General features: G+C 36.8%; 1 protein-coding gene across 3 annotated transcripts in view; it reads left to right on the forward strand.

The window, feature by feature from the left end:
* The window catches only part of Casd1 (CAS1 domain containing 1), an 86,104-nt gene that overhangs the window by 58,940 nt on the left and 7,823 nt on the right, over positions 1-19,341 (forward strand). For 2 of the 3 annotated variants that reach the window (XM_029558344.1, XM_008822560.3), the window contains 2 exons: positions 4,474-4,566; positions 6,066-7,476. The exons of the other annotated variant lie outside the window; for it this stretch is intronic. In XM_029558344.1, coding sequence (XP_029414204.1) covers positions 4,474-4,566; positions 6,066-6,332 — 360 coding nt within the window. In that variant the 3' untranslated portion in view covers positions 6,333-7,476. Of the gene's footprint in view, positions 1-4,473; positions 4,567-6,065; positions 7,477-19,341 lie in introns of those variants that run through there. 3 annotated transcript variants of the gene reach the window in all.

Here is a 19,341-nt window from a genome sequence, read left to right on the forward strand (position 1 = left end):
CTTTCTTGCTTTTTCTCTAGATAGGATCTTGCTACACAGCTCATGGTGGCCTCAGTCTTGTGATCCTCTTGCCTCAGGCCCCAGGTGTTGAGATTATGGCATTGCCATCATGCTCAGCTCCAGAGAATTATTTTGATTTAGAGAATTTTTTTTTTTACTTCTAGTTTTTCTGTTGAAATATAGAGGAATAAAGAGATTTGAGCTCAGGCTCCAGAAAATATGGGGAAGTTACTTAATCTTTCTAAGCCCTATCTTCCTTTGAGAAATAAGGATATTGAAATCACTTTCAAAGGGTTATTATTTTTCATGTTCAGAAAAGATCCAGCTAAGAATTTGTAATTTAGAAAATGTTAATTCTAGTGCGAAGGAGATGATTCAGTTGGTACAGTGCTTACTGCACAAGCATGAAGACCTGAGTTCAGTCCCTGGCACCTGTGTAAAAAGCCAGGTTGCAGCAGGACATGATTGTAGACCAGCCTGGTCTACATAACTAGTTCCAGGCCAGCTGGGGCTTGAAGGGAAACCCTATCTCAAAAAATCCCCACAAAAACCAAACCAAAAATATGATGGAAAGAAGTTGAGGAAGACACCCAGTGTCCACCTCCCTCTTCTATATATGCGTACACACACACACCCTCCCACACACACACACAAAAACTTTAATTCTTTTCTCATATTTGCTTTTCAACATTTATTCAAATTTATTTAATTTTAGTTATTAATTACCTACTATGTTAAGTACCATGCTAGTACTAAAAAGATCAGTGTTAAGCAAGATATTACTCTTGTCCTGAAGAAATTTATAGTTTTAATAGAGAAGTAGATCAGTACACATTCATTTATTTGACAATGCTTTATATTCATTTAATAAACTTTTGATTCTGCATGCTTAGATATTCCAGTGATAACCAAATCCAGCATCGTTTCTACCCTTATAGAGGCTCCAACCTTCTGTTACATATAGTTATCAGATAATGGACACATAACTAGAAATGTATTATATTATTAGAGAACATAATAAAGGGTGACCTAATTGGAATAGAAGGGAAAGTGGTCAGGGATCTCAGATGATTCTCTGAAAATGGAGGCACCTTCAGCAGGTCCTACAGTGGATAGGACCATGATATATCCAGGGAGCTTAAAGCGGGCCACTGGGGCTGAACCCCAAAAGGCCACATACTTCTAGAGAAATTTGTGATAATGCCTGAAAATGTTGGTGGTTGGTGACAACTCAAATCAGATTTACTTTTTGCAGAGGTAAATGTAGATAATGACAGGGTGTAATCATAGTGTGGGGATGGTTAAGCACAGATTGCTTGGGAAGCTTGGGTGTTCTTTCTAACTTTTGTTGATATAAGAGCGGGGTTCTTGGAGGAAATTGTGATTAAGTTAAAGTCTGAAATATGAGTAGTCTAGCCAAGAGGAGCATGGAGAGTTCTGGAGTGTCTTAGTCCTTAGTTCTCTTCAATGCAGGCACAATTTTATTTCTTTGGAGCCTCTGTATACTCAATAGCACCATACATGTAAGAGATTCTCCAGATGTAATTGGTAATGAAGTTTTCAACTTCATACTGTCTCTGTATAGTATTCTTTTACTTTTGTGGATAGCAGTGCTACTTACCAATAACTCTTTGTACATCTTATCAAATATGACTGCTATGACTCACAGGATGAGAGGGAAGCATCAGTACTTACAGTATTGTGGTACAGAACAATTTAAGGAGACAAACGGAAAGAGTGAATGCATGTAGAATAATACCAAATCTCTCCCGGTTGGCCGCCTCCACATACTTCTATTTCCAGTTACCTTTGTTATGAGGGCCATGATTCTCCATTACAGAGTGAAAGAATGGATAAGGACCATAAATTGAAGTGAACATTAGCTTTATTGACTGCTGAATCTTTTCACTGACATTTGCTGCACTTTGTATAGAAGTTAAGAGTATCTAAGAAACTTCCAATGTTGTAAGCCACATCCTTTTTCTGACCAAAGTTTATTCTTACTCTCAGATGTGAACAGAGGGTATATGTGTGGCTCATGGGGCATTGAGAGAATGCGAGAGAGAGAGAGAGAGAGAGAGAGAGAGAGAGAGAGACAGACAGACAGACAGACAGACAAATAGATATCATTAGAGAACTTATCTGAGGAAATTCCTTTAAGATTTCAAACAAATACATGATTTCTAGTTCTTCATTTGAAAATAGTTCCTAGCCTGACTCATTAGAAGGCATGTTCACCCATCCTTCCTTCCTCACTCCCTTCCTTCCTCCCTCCTTCCCTCCTTCCTTCCCTCCCTCTCTCTTTTCCTTTTCCTTTCTGTGGTAGAAATCAAACCAAACCCAAGATCTAGCACATGCTAGATAAGCATACTACCATTGAGCTACATCTCCAGCCCATATCAGTCTCTGAATCTGAACTTTGTGGTTTTGCTTATCATTCTGGATAAAAGTTTCTAGCAGGGCTTAGCTATAGAATAGACAATTAACCATAATATATAGAAAATGCTTACGACAATACCTAGAAAGTTATAATGCTATTCCAATTTTAAACATTATATTCATTTGAAATTAATAGAGAATAGCTCCCTAGACTTCACCTTGTTCTCTGTAGTTATTATTTCTTTGGGTTTTCTCTTTTCCTACTTGCTTACTAAGTGTATGATAAACATAAGAGTTCAATATGATACAGAAATGAAGTACACTTTGGGAAATGGAAGATTACAGATAGAAAGAAATGAAGTGACTTGCCTTGGGCCGTTCCCAGCTTCCCTGGTGGTCAGAATCTGGCACTGTAATTTTACATTACAAGTATATTATACTTTATTAATAACAACTTATTAAATAGTTTTATTTGTAAAGACTTAGGTCTCCTCTTCCTGATTTTTACCACTTAATATGTAATTCCTATACTGTTAGCCATCTAGTGTGCCTCTTTAAATGATTTCCAGCATATGCTATAATAACTATTCATGCCTGTTTTCATACTAATGTTCATGCCAGCCTTTCAAAGTTAAGCTAATCTCCATTTGTACAGAAATAGACCTAGAAAATTAAGTGCCTTTCCACAGTCCCAGAATTGGTACAGAGAAAAGGCCAGACTGAAACTTAGTCTCCTTGGGGCTGTTGCCCACAGGTATCCCTCCATTGAATCATACCTGAGTGGGTCTTGCTGGTTTTTCCTAAAAATCAAATTTTCCACATATCTCCTTTCACTTCCTTACTCTTTATGGTCTCTAGAAACTTCCTACACCCTTTGACATAAGAACAGGGTGAACAGCACTGAATATGAAGTTTTCTCTGAAGTGTAAATCGAGTTCCCAATCCTTTTATAAGAGAAGATTTTAGAAAGATAATTATGAAATTTGAGTCTTTCTCCTTTTTAAGTATAATTTTTTGCTTCTTTGAAAGGTGAATTCTAAGGGTGATGATTTGCTTAATAAACTGGTTACTGAATAAGAGACTGTAAATAGAAAATTTAGAAGAGCTAAGACTGTTCTACCTTGTACCAAAAGATACAAGAGAGGGCTGACAACAAGGAGCCCCAAAGCTGTAGATACTGCTGAAAGGAAAGGTCCAGAGAGAAAACTACTGCATATGAATGCTGTTCAAGACGTCATCCATCAGGCTGCCAGAGGACACCTGAAGATATTCATGGTCACCCTGTTTCCCATACTAACCTGACTGTCAGTGGAGGAAAGATTGTGTGTTAATCGGGTTTCTGTCACTGGGACAAAACACTTAAGAAAAGCAGCTTAAAGGAGAAAAACTTGATTTGATTCATGATTTCAAAGTTTCAGTACAAAGTCAGCAGGCTGTGTTGTGTCTGGGCTGTAGTGAGGCAGGCTATCTGTATGGTTAATGGGGTAAATCGGAGCTGCTCGTCTCATCATGGCCAGGAAGCAAAAATAGAGTAGAACGATTCAGGGATAAGATATATCCTTCAAAAGCATACCCCTCATTGATGTATTTCCTCTACCCGGTTCCCACCAGTTAATAGTCCATTCAGCCCATGAACTCACCAATGGGTTAATCCGTTTGGGGGGGACACTCATATCTAAGTCACAATAAGGATTTTGAAATAAGAGAACATGCTGACCCTCAACCAGGCAGATCCTCTATGAAAGGAGCAAAATTGTACCATGAATTTATTTTAGCACAGAAATGTGATGCCACCTTCTACGCAGAGAGCCTCAGGAAGGTTTTCTCCATTATACATAAAGTAAGATTTTTCTGTCTTGCATTACCTCAAATCCACACTAGTATATAGTGAGCAGTATACAGGCAGTATACTGAGAGACCCAGTTTGGTTACTTAACAATGTAACCAAAAAAAACCTTGCCAATATGTTATTACTGTAAAAAATTGTTATGTATCAAATTTAAGACTATAGACAGTAAAATTACCACTTAAAGCTTCATTTGAAATTCTGAATAATAAGTATGCTAATATTTACTTTTGGATTTTTCCTCATAGATTTTAGCCTTCATTCTGATAAGGAATATCCCTGGATATGCCCGTTCTGTTTACAGTTCATTTTTTGCTTGGTTTGGGAAAATTTCACTAGAGGTTGGTACATTAATATTTTGTTTTATCACACACAGCTAGATGTAGTTTGTGTATGTGCATGTATGTACATATATATGTGTGTGGATGTGTAAATCTGACATATTCTTTAAAATCAAAGTTATATTTTATATAGGATTATACTAACTTGGAACAATAGTAAATCCTTTGGGAATGTCTTTAAAGACTTTTTTTAAAATTTGTTTTTATTGAATTTTTGTGTATTTTATACAGAATATCTCAAACAATATTAATCATCTTTATACCCCCCCATCCCCACCAGCACACTCCCATAGCCCCCCCACTGGAACCCATATACTCTGCCATCCATGTTAAGGCCCAATGTGTCAAATCACTGATGCCTGGGGTTCCCCAGTGCAAGGCCATCCACTGAGGTCTAGTCAACCTATCTAAAGTCCCTTGTTTTAGGAAGATCAGCTCTTCACTTAGCGGTAATGAGTTGCCAATGTTTCTTCAGCTAAGATTGGGTTCTGCTGTTCATTTTCCCAGTTCTATGCTGGGTTTTTGTCTGGGTTTGCATGGGACTTGTGTATGCTGACATCATTGCCATAGAATCATATGAGCAGGTTCTCAGGAGCTTGTAGGACCCTGTTTCTGTATGGTCATGCACCTCCTCCCTGGCTCTTACAGCCTTCCCGCACCCTTTTCCACAATGATCCCTGCTGACTCCAGGTGGGTAAAGTTTAATATAGGAGTCCTGTCCAAAGACCATCAGTCTGCAGACTCTTGATCTCTATGTTTTGGCCATTTGTGACCATTTTGTGTTCTTGGCCCTCTGTTGCGTGAGGGATCTTCTTTAATGAGAACTGAGAGATTCATTAGTGTCATTAAAGACTTATTTAATAATAACTACATGGAGGTGACTTTCAAAACAGTCCTTACATTGTCTTAAGCTTTTGAGCACAACCAAGATGCTTAAACCAGATATAAATGGAGTCAAACTAGGGAGATTTTGACTTTCTGTTCATTTCCATAATTAAATATTACTGAAATTCAGATTTCTAAAGTTTACTATAATAATTTCACTTTTACTATCATTGGAAACTGTGGGGAAACATTTAAATTCGTTCCATTTTGTGTGAGCTACATAAGATGAAGTTATCTACAAAATTAGCTTAAACCATCAGGTCTGAAGAACATTCTGCAGATTCTAAGCTTAAGTATATGAACCACTCATGCTATAACAGATGCTTTTTAGAGTATAAGATTTATTAAGTTGTTTTCTTTAATAGGCAAATAAATTTCTCTGGGTTCTATTCTAGTCAGTGTTCTATTGTCCATAGTTTTGTTTAGAAGAGAGGGAGGTTGTATAGAAGTTGTAAATACTGCAGTAGCTTTGCTGGACCAGTAGTGAGGAAGAATCAAATGGGTTGAAAAAGCCTTAAAATGTTACTGTTCTATCACATATTTGTTAGAGAAAAAAACCTTGTGATCTCTTCCCTGACCTGTAAATACATAACTTGAAATGTTTTTTCTCCTAGCTGTTTATTTGTCAGTATCACATATGGCTGGCAGCAGACACAAGGGGCATCTTGGTCCTCATCCCTGGAAACCCTACGCTCAACATCATCGTCAGCACTTTCATCTTTGTTTGTGTAGCCCATGAAATTTCACGGATCACTAATGACCTTGCACAGATTATTATTCCTAAAGATAACTCATGTCTCTTTAAAAGGCTTGCTTGTATAGCTGCATTCTTTTGTGGACTTCTCATCTTATCATCCATTCAAGAGAAATCCAAACACTAGGCTCCTAAAATCCTCAAAAACGAACTCTTCAGGCTTACTTTGTGTCACCTGGAGGAGAAGAACATCTATCTGGAGAGGGAAGTGGCAGTGTAAATATGAACATTTGGCAAGGGAACAGCTTAGTGATGTCTGCTGAACATATGTGGTTGTATATATCAGCATTGTACATATCCAATGTGAAATACTTAGAAAAAAAGAACCAGGATGCATCGTATAAGATTGCATGTGGAAAAGCCTTTTCTATTGGACCTGTGTTTCCATTTTTAAATGACTTTAAGTTAATGTATGAAAGCAGGGAAATCATCAACTTTCCAGTAAAACTTACAGATAATTTAATTAGCTTAGCACCACTGTTTTGATATTCCCTAAATTTGTGATAATAATCCTGTCTGCTTCTGTATTTGTTGTGGAACTTCCTACTTCACTGAAAACTTTTCTACTCAAGAATGACTTGCAGTATTGTTTCTCATATGTGCAATGACATGGAGTGATAAGCGGTATGCTCCCATGTATGTTTCCCGACGTCTTGTTTTTGTCGTTTTGTCTGGTTTTCAGATATGTGAGCGTAAATTGTTGTACATTTTGTCCTCTTAGACTTGTTCTAAAGCTCCGTGGCAGGGTTTTGTTTTTCTGGATGTTGCCATTGCTTATTTTTATAAAAAGGCCAAATTTTCCCTCCAGTGTAAACAGTCACCTATTTCTTTTCCCGAGGCTCTACCAGTATAATCCAGCTACCTGTGGATCCATTCTTATATTGCTCCTCACTAATTGTTTTGTGTATTATTTCCAATGTTTGGAAAGTTCCTTATAGACATTTTGGTATTTCCTTATCCCTTCCTTTTTTTTTTTTTTAATATTTATCAATCTGAACCTGTGCAGTATAGTAAAGTTTCAAGTCTTTTGATTAAGATGTGTGACCATAGTAGAATGGTGATTTTGGACAGTTTTTTTATAAGCTGTTAGAGGTATACATTTATTTATCTGTTGTACAGATCTGATTATGGTTTTAAATGTGTAAAAGGTTGCACTTATTTGCTTTTACTATGTGTGTGGTAAAACATTTTCTGTTCACAGTATGTGAGAATATGGAGTAATTTAAACAGTGAATAAACATTCTGTGGATGCTTATTTTTGTATTGGCAAAGTATCAAACTATGTGTGTTCTTTTTTAAAAAAAATAGAATCCATTTTTAATTGTCTTTATTTCTAATTCATTCTCTTTCAAATCAATATATGGGGTAAATCAAGTTGTAGTTGAATACAGAATAATTTTGTTTCATTGCTTGTGGTGATAATTTACCTTCTACCCAGGAAACAAACATTATAGTTTATTTGTAGCTTTATTTAGAGCTTTAAATTTTTCAATTCTATTTTCTATAGCTTGGGACTTACGTGCTACTGTTACATTCCCATTATCTGAGGAGCATTTCTTAGACAGAAATGTGTTTTTTTTCTTTTTCTTTCTTCTGCCCTTTCTTAATCTTTTGACATTTCCCAGATAGACAATTGTAATGATTCATTGCTCTGCCTCCTAGACTGCAGTCTTGTAAGCAGAGAATAGTATAGTTATAAATCAAAAACTTCCAAGTGCTGTGATCACATTATTCTTGCTCATGTAGCTTGCCAATGAGCAGAGTGCATTTTAATTTAGCTTGTAAGTTTTATCACCTGAAAAAGACTCTTCTTGATGAAACAATTGAAAAAGAAAGATGACCAGTATCTCTCAGTGTTTGAGAAAGTATTTATGCCTTCCAGTAGTGATGCTGGAATGAATGCATAAGTTTTTCTCTCCTATTTGGACTCAAGCCTAATACTTAACTGATACCCTCTTTCTTCATGGCATGTTTTATTTAAGTTGAAAAACCATTTTAGATATAAACATTCATGATACTATAATAGTATTTTTATCTTTATACTTAAAATAGTATTTTTATATTTAAAATATGTTGTATTTCAATTTGATTATGTTAATGAATCTTCTGGATTAGAGGTTATGGTGGAAGTGGCCACAACGATAGCATCTGTGTTTGGTAAATGTCAGTGTTTTTCTTCTACGGTGCTACAGTACTTTTCTTCAAGCATGTGGCTTTTCTTCAAGCATGTGATTCTTTGGAATAGGATGTTTAACTGATTATTTCTATGTGCTGAAATGAGATTAGACCTCAGTTCTCTAAACTCCAATTTTCTGTCATTGAAATCATATTCCAAAAACAATCCTCTGTCTCAAGTTAACTCAGTCCATCCCAGCTCCTTCTCTGCTTCCTATACCAAACCTCATTTGTGTGGCTAGAGAAAGAAGCACTGAAAATCCAGTTTATGCCAGGCATGGCAGTGCATGTCTTTAATCCTAGCACTCACTCTGGAGGCAGAAACAGGAAGATCTCTGTGAGACTCAGGCCAGCCTGATCCACACAGCAAGCTCTAGGCCAGCTGGGCTACAGGGAGACCCTGTCTCAAAAAATAAATAAATAAAAATAAAAGACAACAATAAAATCAGAAATTCCTATCTAAAACCCACTATCTATGATTAGAATTTATTGTTTATTTTAGCTGCTGGTAGTAACATAACAGTCATATAACACCATTCCATCATAAGATGATGCTATTTTTTATGGATAAATTTTCCTCTACGAGTGCATTATTATTTCAAGCCTAGATAGCTTTAGATAAAAAGTTAACTTTAATAATAAGCACATCAGTATTTTTATTAATTTTTTAAGCCAGTAGGAAACATAAGGAAGGGAGGGAGGGAGGATGGATAAATGATGGATGGATGGTTGGATGGATGGATGGATACTATGACACTGAGAACAGTACTTTCATGTAATAGACACTAAATGAAAGCTGATGTGTCATAGAGTGTTAGCAGTTTCTGGGAGAGTAAACCATCTCTATAAATTTGCACTTTTTCAGTCTATCAAATGTTGGGAGAACCAAGTTGGGATTTTTATATTTAACAATATTGTTTAGTATGCTATTATTTTTGACATACAAAATGACAGTTTCATGTTCCTCAATATAATAGCTTCCCTTGTTAGAAAAGAAAAGTAGCTTGAGTTACTAGTTACCTAAAAATTTCATATTGATAGTTACACTAAAAATTATAAACACTGTGTGGTCATGCTTATGGTAGTTATAAATATTGATAAGAATTTTAGGCATTCATTTTTTAAAAGAACTATTAAATTTTATTTATCTATAATAAAATTCTTTCTGGTGTCCTGTATGCTGAGAATTAGAAATATGATTAAATTGCCTTTAAAAAGTTCCATAAAGTATAGACAATAGGCTATTTTTCAAAAGAGTTGAGACTGTTATAAAATGCCTAACAGATTAATTAGAAAGAATTTACTTAGAATTTACTTAAGTTTTGGAGAATGAAAATGATATAAATCAACATTTTAAAAGGAAGTCTGAGGCTGACAAGATAGCTCAATGGGTAAAGGCACTTGCTTCCAAGCCTGAGGGCCTGAATTTAATCCCTGGGACCTACATGGTAGAACCAACTCCCAGAAGTTGTCTGACCTCCATAGGTGTGCTGTGGCACGTGCATGCACACATGCGCATGCATACACACAAAGTAAATGTAAAAAATTTAAAGGATTTTTGTCTGCTTGACTTTAGCATAGAACTGTGGAAATGGGCAGCAGGCCTCAGTCTTAGCCAAAGAACTATTAAACAACTGATTACTTCTGGGTGAGGAAGAGCTGATGTTCTTTAAGGGAGTGACTCTAGATAGGCTGACTAGATCCCAGTGCATGAACTTGCACTGAGGGACATCAGGGGACTCTTAACACAAATGACAGAATGCATGAAATCCGGGGTGGGGGGTGGGTGGCACTATGGGAGGTGCCAATAGGGAAGAGGGTATCAAGGTGATTAAGATGTTGTGTATGGGGGCTGGAGAGATGTTCAGCGGTTAAGAACACTGACTGTTCTTGCAGAAGACCCAGATTCAAATCCAGCACCCATATGGCAGCTAACAACTGTCCTTAATTGCAGTTCCAGGGGATCCAACAGCCTCTTCTGTCCCCTGTCAGCATTGCATGACACAGGTGCACTTACCTACATGCAGGCAATACACACATACACATAAAATAAAAAATAAAATATCTTAAAAAAAGATGTGTATGAAATACACAAAAATTTAAGAAAAACATTTTAGAATTTAAAGGAAGAATAAGTGGTTATTAGAAATGTTTTTATCCAATGTAAGGCAAAATCTTTAATTATAATTTTTAATCCATCTATTTATGTTGAGTTTTCTATCACTGACATGTGCTGGTGATTATATTTGAGAGAACTTTCTTATAATGAAAAAGTATACAAATTTGTTCTCACAGAAATACTAAAAAATTTTATTTTTTAAATTCTAGAACTGTCACAAATGGGTAAACTATGTTAATCCCTGTGGACAGAATAGAGTCAGATCTTTTAAGTGATGGTCAAGGTTCTTACCCTGTTGCCATCTCTTAATATGGATTCTAGCCCCCAGAATGCTGTGCTGTTCTTTATCCTTGTGTTACTTTGATCTCATTCTTTCCATTGCCCAAATCTGATTTTTGTAAAGATTTAAACATCTCTGTGAAACCAAATACTTGCTCTTCTTTAAACTACTCAAACATTAATCATCTGGTTCCATTATCTTATTACATCTTCCATTCCTTTGGTCAAACTGCAACCCCAGAGTGAAGGTGGCTTCCCGTGGTGGATGTAGTAAGGTACTGTAAGCACAGTAGATACAGAAAGCCACAGCCATCAGCTAAGAAGTTCAGACTTTATTTCTTCCATCTTGAAAATAAAATTCCTTTTGTTGCCTCGTACAGCCCAAACCACTGCCTCATTTCTCTTACAGCCCAAACTGCCCTTGTCAGGATCAGCAAGAACCTCCATCTTGCTACATCCCATAACCACTGGTCTTTATCCTCTCGATCCTGAACAGCCACCTTGGTATTGAGGGAGCCATTCTCTCAGTCTCACTTTCTCGATCCTCCTCACCCCTCCACCTCTAAACTACATTCCCCAAAACTCAGTCTTTAATGACATCACCCAATCATATGACATTCGTTTATGCTGAGGAAAACACTTTCATTCAGTCTCAACTTCTTCCCTAGAACTCAGACCCACGTGTACATCTCCTGCTCCATTTGAATATTTCAAAAGACATTTCACACTTAAAAAGTTTAAAACAAAACCCACCAAGCTACCCTATTATTGGGGATAAAAGCTCCCACAATTGTTTTCCCCACCTTAGCAAATGACAACCACATCTCTCAGACACACACATGCACACACACACACCCCTCATCCCTGGCACCCCTTTTCATTCACACCATGTCTTGGTGTGAATCTTGGCAGCCTTTTCAGAATACATCCATAATTGAGTTGCTGGTCATCACCTCCAAGGTGATGTTCTAAAATGTCAGTTCTAGATTACTGCCATAGTCTGACATACTTATACCACTAGTCTAAGTTGTTTGTTTAATTTTCTTGGTGCGGCACCTAATGAACTATCTTGTCATCCCTGGCTTTTTATTATCTATCTTCTTCCCTTAGGACGGATGTTTCCAAAGACCAGAAAATTTGGTTTCATTAGCTGTCCTACCCTCAGCTACTGTCTCATTGCTTCTCTTGGCAATCATTTGCTGAGTTCATGACTCAGTCAATGCTGCAAAATCACATCAAGTATTAACCTTATTTCTGAGGTAAATGTGCAGACCTTCAAATCATGAGACACTGAAAAAAATGTTTCTCTTAGGCATAGATTCAAAGGGCTAAAGTTATATTCTGTGACTTTTAGGAAGTTGATTTACAGTGCCCTAAAATTTTTAACTCAGGTAAATAGTCTGCATTACTATGGGGTTTTCTCTATCCCTGCTAGAGCACAGCTTCCCAGTAGAGCACAACTCTCCTTCCCACCATAGTTCCTACATTGTATCCTGGACCCAGAAGGCAATTTCCTTTTGTTGTTGCATTTATTTTTCTTCCATCAATTATTTCTTTGAACTAAAATATCTGTCAAAAGCAGAAAGAGAATAAATTAACCAAGAAAGCCATATATCTTTTAAAAAACAAAAGATTCAATTGTTTTTAAAAGTCAAAAATATTTCTCTATGTTCAGTCATAAAGCCGGGCATGGTGGCACACTCCTTTAGTCCCAGCACTCAGGAGGCAGAGGCAGGAGGATCTCTGTGAGTTCAAGGCCAGCCTGGTCTACATAGTGAGTTCCAGGCCAGCTGGTGCTACAGGGAGACCCTGTCCCAAAAAGACCAAAAAAAAAAAAAAAAAAAAAAAAAGATTGTCAAAAGAATACAGCTTAAAAGACTATTATGAAATAAATTATACCAAAACTAGGACCAAAACATAAAATATGCATATGCAAATTCCACTACAGGTAAAAAGAGGATAATGAATAAAAGCCTGAAATGTCAACAGGAGTTAATTTTAAGTGAAAAATTTAAAAATTATGTAAAATTTATATGTGCATATATATGCTAGTGAACAGTATATCAAAAAATTTTATATGTTAATTATTACCAAAAGTGCATGCTAGGACTGGAGAGATAGCAGTTAAGAGCACCGACTGCTCTTGCAGAGGATCCGTTTTTGTTTCCCAGCACCCACATGGTGGCTAACAACCATCCATAACTCCAGTTCATGGGATTTGACACTCTCTTCTGATCTCTGTGGGCATTGCACAACATATATGAGCTTATACACATAGGCAATACACTCATACACATAAAATAAAAATAAATAAAAATTTTCTTTGAAAAAGTAAAATGTGGGCTGGGCATGGTGGCACACGCCTTTAATCCAGCACTTGGGAGGCAGAGGCAGGAAGAGCTTTGTGAGTTCGAGGCCAGCCTGGTCTACATAGTGAGTTCCAGGACAGCTGGGGCTACAGAGAGACCCTGTCTCAAGAAGACCAAAAAAAAAAAAGAAAGAAGGAAAAGGAAAGTGTATGCCAAAAAATAAGCTTAAAAATACAAGGCTAACTGAAACCACTGTGCGTCCTTCAGCATACTAATATATGACTGAAACCTTACAGAAAAACTTGTAAAATACAGAATTTGAGTATCTTCTATCATTAATCTATGAAAGTCTAGACACCAACGATTCTAGCTAGTTAAGTATATCTTCATATTTTCAGTGAGCATTTTAATGTAATCAAGTAGTTCAAAATCATACTAGTATCAGGTTCATTATAAGTAGCTTATTAACGAGTTAGATTAATAAGATCCTAAAAGTTTTATATAAGTAAATATTAAAGTTAATAACTAGGAAGTCTGATCATGTAGAATGTGTGGTTGTGATGATTCATTTATAAAGTGAAATTAAAACAGTGGTATGTCAAGATTTAGAAGTTAAATCCATTCTACTAGAATGACTATAACTAAACTTTAAATATAGTCAATGATATTATAAACTGCATATATATTACGGATAATACTATATTTTGCTTGTAAAAAGGAGGAACCAACAGGAGACTGCCAGATGACAGGAGGTCAGGCAACATTGTCCTGAACTGTTGAAAGAGACTGAATTCTTAATATTACTCCAGAGAAAAAGACCTCTATAGCTTGAGAGTAGAGACTAAAATATCAAGACTCATCTTAAAGCTTTGAAAGTTTCCCTGTAAAGACCTGAGAAATGACTGCACAAATAAAAATCAATGAAGCTTTAGTTAGACCCAAGAAACAATAAACACAAGAGCTAAGTGAATATAATTAGGAATTTTGTGGCCTAATACCTAGTCTAATCTAGAGACATCCAAGGACTGATGAAAACATGTTCTGTAACTATTGGATCAAAGTTCTACAAATGTCTGACAGGCCCTTTGTAGAATCCTACATTATAGATTAACTGATTTCTTTGTTGGTGGTAGAGTGGTTGTGTTGAGATTTTTTTGCTTGTATGTTCGTTTTTGTTTTCTTTTGTCAGGGTGTTCTAGTCATTGGTGAAAAGTTTGAAATCTCCCATTACTGTTGTACTGGAACCTTTCTCTCCTTTTAGATATGATGCTTGCATTAGAAGACTGCGTGCTTGTAGGTTAAGTGCATATATGTTTGTAATCATTATGTCTTCCTGTTGAGTTGACCCATTGACCATTATATTATGGCCTTCTTTGTCTTTTTTTGTAATTTTTGACTTAAAATTCATTTTGCCTGAAATAAGTATAGATACCCCTGTTTACTTTTGTTGTCTGTTTACACAGAATATATTTTTCTAACTTTTCACTTGTCTGTGTTGGGTATACTAATTGGGAAAGCAAGTTTCTTGTAGACAGACTATCTTTGGTTCTTGTTTTTTTAATCTATCCATTCAGTCTCTTTTAATTTGAGAATTTAGTCCATTTTCATCCTAGGTAATTATTGCTAAAAAAAAAAAAAAAAAGAAAACAAAACAAAACAAAAAAAAAAAAAAAAAAAACAAAAAAAAACAAAAAAAAAACCTCCCACCTTTTTGTTGTTTTGAATTATCTGTTATTTTTTTTCTTCCTCTCTTGTTCACCATTGTGGTTTGTTTACTGTATTAAGATGATTTGACACTTTTTGTCTTTGGTATATGAATTCATCTGCTGGATTTTAGCCTTTTATGTGTTTCTGTAATGATAGCTAATTCTCACTTCTCGATGAAGTACTCCCAGAAACATTTTCTGATAGATTCCCTGTTTCTGTTTGTTTTGAAAATCAGTGGTAAAGGCATTGTGACAGGCAGTTCAATGGCAGTTGGAGTTTGTTGCTGAGACTTCACATCCTCATAACTCAGTGGAACAGGAAGTAGGCATATGAAAACACTGGCACTCAGCTGACTCTCTCCTTCTCCCCTTTCTATTCAAGTCAGGACCACAGCCCATCAGATGATATGAACACATTCAGAGATGATCGTCTCCCCTCAGCTCATTCTCTCTAAAAATGCACCCAAAGGTAGTCCTCAGTGATGACTGAGGCATTTCTTAATCCAATCAAGTTGACTATAAGATTGACCACTTTTATAAGTACACCATCAATTCTTTTGCTTTAAGGAGTCACAAGATTAAGGAAAGACCATACCCTCCTCTGTGACCCTAGATTGGAGGGTACTGTCCAGCAAAGCTTTTTGTTTCCTTCCTTTGAGGTGAGCGGAAGAATTCAGAAGAAAGTAGTGACAGTTATTTTTGGTAGAAAGAACAAACTAGAACGAAATTAGAACTAAGCACTCACCACCTTATTTCTTGCCTCCTTGCATTTCCTCTCCACCTTAGGACGTTCATTTGCTGAGAAAAACTAATGGGAAAATGCTTACCTGAAATCTGAGGGGTTCAACAGTTCCAAAGGGCATACCTCCACAAGGAAAATGGAGCAGGGACCCTTTCTCGGGCTACAAAATGTAAAGCTGGGAACACAAAGAGGTAGCATACGGGCCGGGACATTCAGTAGATGATTTTAAAGAGGTACCGAGGAGGGGTAGGACTTATGCAATTGGATATTTAGACACATACTAAATTACAGGCATGTCAGCATGGAATAGGTGAAAGAATGTAGAAAAGAATAGGAAGCATAAAAGCAGGCTTATTACAAAACATATAAAGTGAGGGTTTTCAGTTCTTTTTCTCATTGCTGGGACGAAATACCCGACAAAAGCTACTTTTTTAAGGAAGGAAGGGTTTATGTTGACTCATGGTTTGAGAGTACAGTACATCATGGTGGAGAAGGCATAGAGCATAAGGCAGCTGTTCGCATATCTGGACTTAGGAAGAGCTAGAAAGCAGAGAAATGAAGACTGGTGCTCAGCTTACTTGCCCTTTAGATTCAGTTGGGGATCCCACCCCATGGGATGGCGCCACTCACATTTAGGGTAGGTTCTCCCTCTGCAGTAAGTTTTCTAGAAGCACCTTCAGTAGACACACCCAGAGATGTGCTTCCATGGTGATTTTAAAGGCAGTCATGTTGACAATGATTAACCATCCCAGATTTCATTTATTAATGGGAAAAGATAGAAATATTCTTTCGATAATCCTGGGTAAATTGCTTAATTATGGTGGTCAAAGCAATAAATTCACATTTTTGTACCAGCATAAAGATAAAATATTGAATTTGAAGATAAAAAAATTAAGAAGTGAAATGTGACTGCCTCTTCTCTAGATGAGAAATGACCCATTAAGGAAAATCAAAAGTTAAAATCAGAATCCTTGCATTCTATTACATAAAAATTTAAAAAATTAAGTGTGCCAAAAGACATGAATAGAAAAAGATACAACCCAGAAAATTTTAGGACATGACTGTTTGATAGAAATTTAATGTCCACGGTACACAGAAAGCTCTTACGATTTAGAAATCCCAAGATGTTTTCCAGATTTTAGTTGGTTGCTAATCCATACAGATGCCCCCTTCATTCAAATACCTTAGTGTATATTGCACAAATAATTTAACTTGGAAGAATGTCAGGAGGCACCGTATGAAAGACAGTCTTTCTCTGGATGCTTTTTGGGAACTGGGGAGAAGGCAATTTTTCTTAATGGCTGTTGTGTTTATTTATGCTTCCTCAAACATTTTCCAAACTAAAATTAATTAAGGCGAGGTTATATTGAGCAGAAATTTGGAAACTAAATGGCCCATCTGTCTGTGTGAGAGCACAGATTCAATATTATTTTGGCTCCTAAAGAGAATCTTGGCCTAACTCTAGAGCGTTAGACTCTAAGTTCCCCAAAAGATGTCACTCCTCAAATCTTATTAATACTGTTTTTCTCCTAGAACCCTGAGATATTTGGACCCCAGGTATATCCACTACTGAATCTCAGGTACCTAATGTATATTATTTATGGATATGACCATAGCAAAAAGTTTATAATGGGGGGCTGGAGAGATGGCTAGGCAGTTAAAAGTACTCACTGCTCTTGCAGAAGACCTGGGTAAAATTCCTAGCAACCATATGGTGGTTAACAACTATCCATAACTCCAGTTCCAGGGGAATCTGATGCCCTCTTCTGACTGCCATGGCCATTGCATGACATGGGTGCCCTTACATACATGTAAGCAATACATTCATACACATAAAAGAAAAGTAATAAAATATTTTTTTAAGTTTATTATTATTGTTATGGAATATTAACAATTTTCATTCTATTACTTCCTCTGATTTTAAGTGTATCTGTATTACTTGTTTTCTTGTCACTGTGATCAAATATCCAAGAAGAAGCAACTTAAAGGAGGGAGGATTTATTTGGGCTCAGGATTTAAGGATACAGTTCAGCATGCAGAGAGGGCATGGCAGCAAATCTCCCTGCCAGAGGAGTGAGGCATTTCTTAATCCAATCAAGCTGACAATAAAAATTCACCATTGCAGTGTGCCAGAATTAAGTTAATCAAGCACCTGGACAATTAACTCCTGATTCATCCCCAGAATTTTTCTAGAACTTGAAGCCATTGGTACACATTGCAGATCACCCTACAAAATGAGTTTATGAACTCCACCATTATGCCAACTGTGAGGATATTATGTTACTCAATGAGCTGCCTTTGTGCCCTTTCAGTTTTTTCATTCTGGCCATACTGGAATACTTGTTCTTAATAGCATCTTTGCTATTTTGTGGACACTGTGTCTCGGCTTTTTGTTTTTGCTAACAATAACTAGAATAAAGTCTATCCCAAAGAACAGGACATTTAATATTTGTTATTCATATCATCCCCATTCTTAGTCACTGGTCTATTTTTTAATGGTTTCTTTCCTACAGCCTTGAGCACATGTGTCTCAGTAGGGTATCATCATACTGTTCTCAACATGGTAGACCAGTGTGAAATTCCACACAGTGTTCAGACAGTCCAGACCTCTTCAGACTGCCTTTTGACACAGGGTGAATGTTACCATTCTCCAGTCTAAATGAAAACTGTCTCTTCTATGTGAATGCACTGTATTTCTGGCTGGAATGGAAGAAACATATTCAGTAAATCAGTGGAGGTGGAGATGCAGCTCCACTAGTCAGTTCTAGTAGCAAACCCCATTTGGTACAAAAGAGGTGATCTTGGTTATCACTTGGTTGAGCTTGTTGTATTGTGATATAATTTCTCAGAATCCATCTGTTTCTGCAGGGCCAGACTGTTAATTAGAGCTACAATAAGGCAATTTTATAGTTTGGATATGAAGTGCCCCCACTAAAAGCTTAGGTGTGAAGACGTGGTCCCAACTGGTGGATTCAGTCATTGAGAGATGATCACAAGGGCTCTAACCTAATCAATGATGAATTCATAATTTAGCAGCACTATTGGGAGGTGATAGAAACTTTCAGGGTTGAAGCCTCATTGGAGGAAGTAGATCACTGGTGGTGTATACTTGAGTGCTATGTCTTGTTCTCAAAACACTGTCTCTCTGCTCCCTGGCCTCTTCTACCCCACACCATGATATTCTGCCGTGTCTCAGGTTCAAAGCAATGGATCCAACTGATCTTGGACTGAAACAACTAAAACTATGAGCCAAAATAAATCACTCTTCCCTCAAATCAACTTGATCAGGTGTGTTTTAACAGTGTGAGAGCTAATTAACACAACACCATACCCCTGCACTGTCGAGAATGATAGTGGCCATCACCCCAGATGTAAGAATTGCTTGTAACTTACCACCATATCCAATTGAAGGGAATAGTCTCAAAGTCTTTCACTTAACTTAGCCTTCCACTTAGCCTTGGTGATAACTCTTGTCTCAATGGTCAAGGATACAACTGAGGATAACCCAGCATCCAAGTGTGTAAATAATGATACACTGAAGGAAATAAGTATTGGGTGAACCCATGGAGCCAGTGAACTCACTTTAGTCAGGACCTTATTTATCTAACCCCTAAGTGCCCTTTCTACCTCCAGAGCCATAATAATACTTTGGATCTCTGATTATCAATGTCAAATCATCTTCAAAATGTCTGATTATTCCCCCTTTCACAGCAGCAATCACGTGAATTTCCAGGGTTTATAGACCTCTATGAGAAAAAGACTGAAGAAATCTTCAGTACGTTTGTCACAGCACTGCAGAGTCCTTT

This window comes from Nannospalax galili, unplaced genomic scaffold, assembly GCF_000622305.1.
Source record: "Nannospalax galili isolate Female #2095 unplaced genomic scaffold, S.galili_v1.0 scaffold85, whole genome shotgun sequence".
NCBI classification, from domain to species: Eukaryota; Metazoa; Chordata; class Mammalia; order Rodentia; family Spalacidae; genus Nannospalax; species Nannospalax galili.